This window comes from Glycine soja, chromosome 17, assembly GCF_004193775.1.
Source record: "Glycine soja cultivar W05 chromosome 17, ASM419377v2, whole genome shotgun sequence".
In the NCBI taxonomy this organism is placed as follows: Eukaryota; Viridiplantae; Streptophyta; class Magnoliopsida; order Fabales; family Fabaceae; genus Glycine; species Glycine soja.
The window spans coordinates 13788805-13793093 of NC_041018.1; the positions used below are offsets into that span (position 1 = coordinate 13788805).

The 4289-nt window shown below is 30.7% G+C and overlaps 1 protein-coding gene across 1 annotated transcript; it reads left to right on the top strand.

Moving 5' to 3' along the window:
* The first annotated feature begins 1222 nt into the window (after positions 1–1222).
* LOC114392914 lies at positions 1223–2059 on the top strand. Its single transcript, XM_028354172.1, has one exon. The coding sequence runs from the start codon at positions 1299–1301 to the stop codon at positions 1764–1766; it is 468 nt and encodes a 155-aa protein (XP_028209973.1). The 5' UTR covers positions 1223–1298; the 3' UTR covers positions 1767–2059.
* The last annotated feature ends 2230 nt before the right edge of the window (positions 2060–4289 follow it).

Consider the following 4289-nt stretch of genomic DNA (forward strand, 5'->3'; position numbering starts at 1 on the left):
AATCAGTTAACTTAGGTTAATCAAGCGGAACCCATTAATTACAGAGATCGTTTCATTAATTCTCATTAACTTACCATTTGTGTGAGAGGACACTTTCATGTTCGTTATTCCAAGAATCCATACAAGTACGCCCACATAAATATTTCAAAGACAAACAGCTCATTCCTAGCGCTCCTAGCCAAAGTTTGTTTCCGATTACTTTCTCAATAATACTTCAGTTCCATGTATATTCACATGATAATTCTTCTATTTGATTACTACAATTAACTGAATTAAGAACTTGAACTTAAATCTCTAAAATACTATTTTAAATTTTTCATTGCTAGCACATTTTAATAATTTTAATTATGTTCAATAGTTTTTTAAATAGTGTTTTTTGTACAAAGTGAAAAATCATGAAGTGATTTACATATTTTTAATTATACTTACTCCCTCAATTTGAATTATTTTTCATTTAAAGTAAAGGTATATCTTAAAACTTATTAATAACACAATTATTATGACAAAATAGTCGTCTTCAACTAAAATACATTTATTAGAAGAATTGAAATATACTGTAATTGTGTGTTCATTAATCATTTAGATGAAATACTAATAAATAAAAGTATTGTTAGAAAAACAATTAATAGTTTTTTTTCTAAATTTTTAAATTAATAAATATTTTGAAATATATCAAAACTTCTAAGTTAACGAACATTTTTTTTAAAGTATTAGTAAGAAATTTATTAAAGAATCAAAGATGAATATTCTTAAAAACTTATTTGATTTTTTTAATTTCAGGAATTAAGGTGACAATGTGTTATACCTTCAAAGATTAAAATAGTACTTTACTCACTTAAAATAAAATTTTGTGTGTTTTTATTTGGCGCTAAAATATTTGCCTATGGGAAAATACTACTACTTTAGAAAGTGATTCTATATAAAAAAAATAATAATTTGCAAACAACATACTAACTAACGTGTAGTTTAGTTGACCATACAGGATGAGTTTAGTTTGTAGAAAGTGAATTTAATTCTCACATAATTTTAAGAAAAAAATAAAGAATTTTAAGTATAATTAAACTCCATCAACTAATGATTAATTTTATAAGTGGTCTAAAGTAAGAACCAACGTTTATGAAAATAGCTTGAGATGTCTGGGAGTCCAAGACCCTATTTATAGTGGTACCAAATAAATAAATAAAAACTAGCTATCCTATATTTCCATCCATATTTTATCACGAAGCATATGATATAAATAAAAGATAAAGCACCCAATTAGCTAGTTGCGGACAAGTGAGGGAAACCTTTGCAACAACATGACAAAGCAGAAAGAAAGAAGGAAAGAGAGCAAGCTGAGCAGGTACATGAAGGCACCGTTAAGGTTCCTGAAGAAGGCCAGGGACATGTACGTCCACGGCATGATCGAGTGCTCCGGCCAGTTATCCTATGTGGAGGCCTCCATGGGATGCCCGACCGGCCAGCTCTGCACGCTCCCCAGAAGCTTCAGCGTCGGCTCGGCCACCCGATCCGCCGCCAGCGACGAGGATTTCGAGGAGCTCGTGAGGGCCGCGTCGCTCCGGAGCTACGGCGGCCGCGTCGTGTTCGGTGATGCTGCTGCGGCGGCGGTGGAGATGAAAATGCCTCGGAGTCGCAGCGTGGGGATTGGAAGGATCGACGAGGACAAAGTGTGTGAGTTTGGAGATAATGGGATCAAGGTTAGACCTAATGCTTATCCAAGAAGTAAAAGCTACGCTGCATGTAGAGACGGAGCAGGGCTGTTTTAGTTAACATTAATGTTAATTACGATGTTTCTTAACTATAAATGTAAGGAAATATGCGCATGACTTGTTGTTCTCTTGTTTAATAATTTGTGAAATCGTTCATGTAATGCCCCGGAGTGCTGCTTGAGCTGTGAATATATGTGAGAACTTGAAAAATGTTTGGATTCAGAATTTGTACGTACTGCATGTTATGTGAATTAGTAGAAATCAAGATTACTAAGTGTTATCTATTAGTCTCCAATGTAAACTTTGCATAACATCTAATTACAAGTGATTCAATAACACTTTGCTACAAGTGATTTGAGCAGTCCAATAAGAATCACTCGAATAGGTATGTTCTGATGTCATTTAACACTTTTGAGTTTTGTTGGTCTAATTTAATGTCACAAAAATCAACCTATAAGTGTAAAATATTAATTTGCCTCCTATATATATATATATATATATATATATATTATTTTGATCATATTATTAATCGATGGGATTTTTAATACTAGACTTATCTCTTAATATATTAATTCTTCATTAATTTCCTTTCATATATTAAGAAAATTTATATGGTTAAACCAAATAAAGGAGATTTTAAATTTCCATTATGTGAGAGAGAATGGCTTGCAGTTGAACAAAATACTCACTTAGAGGTGTCGGTGTTGCTCGTGGCTTCATTAAAAAGTTGTATTGAGTGGGAAAAAGTAGCTAGTAGGTGGATTGCTGGTTTAGCGCAAAAGTTGGCATGGCCTTTGCTACCATGGTGTTAAGTTATTACTAACTTTCAAAGCAATAGTACTGTTGGGTCATGCCCATCAAAATCCAAATGTCAACCAAACCGTAAAATAAGAAAATAGTAAAATATAAAGTAGCTTCATGACTTTCGTCAGGGCAATCAAAATTAAATATTATTTAATAATTTTTTAACATTTAATAGTTGAATTTCTGACTTTTATCCTTAGGATATCAACTATCAAGTCATCATGTTCCTTGATATATGGTGTAATTTAATTATGGATGGGGTGTTACGTGCTGAGTAGGTACAGCACAGTGTACTCAATATCTCTCTTTTCAATCAATTGGGATTAATTGGGCTGGGTTAGCTACTTGAAATTAAAATTTAATTATAACAACTGATAGGTATAGTTTCAATTCAAGAATTCTCTGCTAGTAAGTAATTTACAACTCTATTTAGTAGTCACCGAAATTAGAAGTTTGTTTTTATTTTAGTATCTCTTGTTGTTTTAGACTTTTATATAAACTAAGTTTCACATTTCGTGTAAAAGTAAACAACTAAATAAAACGAGAGAGAGAGACAGAGGGGGACCCGGGGTTTCAGTTGGCGTTGGAGAAGCACCGATCGATTTGTTACAGAAAAAATCAAAATGTTAACACCAACGGATTCGAGTGATTATCAAGTTATAGAGACTTTAGTTTCAATGCAGCTTTGGCATCCGTATGTGATATTCCAGTTAGATTCTTATGTAAACCTAATGTATGACTAACATTTCTATTTCATAATAAAGAGAAATTATTTTATGATTCGAGGGTAAATATTATGCAGTCCTCGATAATTTCTACGTGACATGCAATCATATTTTTTTTTTAATTTATCAAACTACTAGAAATTAATGTATTAATTGCCTTTCATTATTAATACTAGCCTAACAAAAATTTTAGTGACGGATTTTATGAAATTACACGTAAATTATTTTAACACTAATATTAATATTTCTGCAGTGTACGAGAGAGTTAATATGTCAAGTCAAGATTAATATTCGGGATCATATGATGTCAGATCATATATAATAATTTCTTCATGAGAGGAAATATTAGGTTACATTTCTTTTATTATCTCACTAAACTAATAATTATCAAAAGGTAACATGAGTAATTGTACCGTTATTTTTCTTTTGTTTAAGACTTAGCTTAATTCTTTTAATAAATATAAATTTTCAATATTGTTTAAATATTTATGTTACATGAAAGCATTAAATATTTGTTAAAGTCAATATTTTTCAATTTGATTTTCTATTGATTTAACTCATATAATTCTTCCAATTATCTTTTTTTCCTATTATTTTCAAATTTGAATCCATTTATTTTAAATTTTCACTCAATTTATCCTTAAGAAAATATTTCTGCACCATTAGAATAGATGATATTATCTATTTTATGTTAGATTTAATTATAAAATTTTCTTATTTTCTTTTATTTATATTTTAGTTTTAGATAATAAAATAGAAAACTGAATTGAAGTTCAAATTAATAAAGAAAAAAATGACCAGAAGAGTAGCCCAACTGCCCAAGATGAAATAGAGGTTTGCCATCATTCAAGCAAGAAGGCAGTGGTCACTTCTTTCCCACGTTGGACATTGAAACATATAAAAACAGTCAGCAAAAGAGGATTATGGATCTTTTGGTTCACTTTTTTCCCAATTATCACCTCTCTCTCTCTCTCTCTAGGAGTTTTATGGGTATGAAATTAAAGTTCATGTCTCTTCAAAGATTTATGGACTTTTGTTATCATCTCTTTTT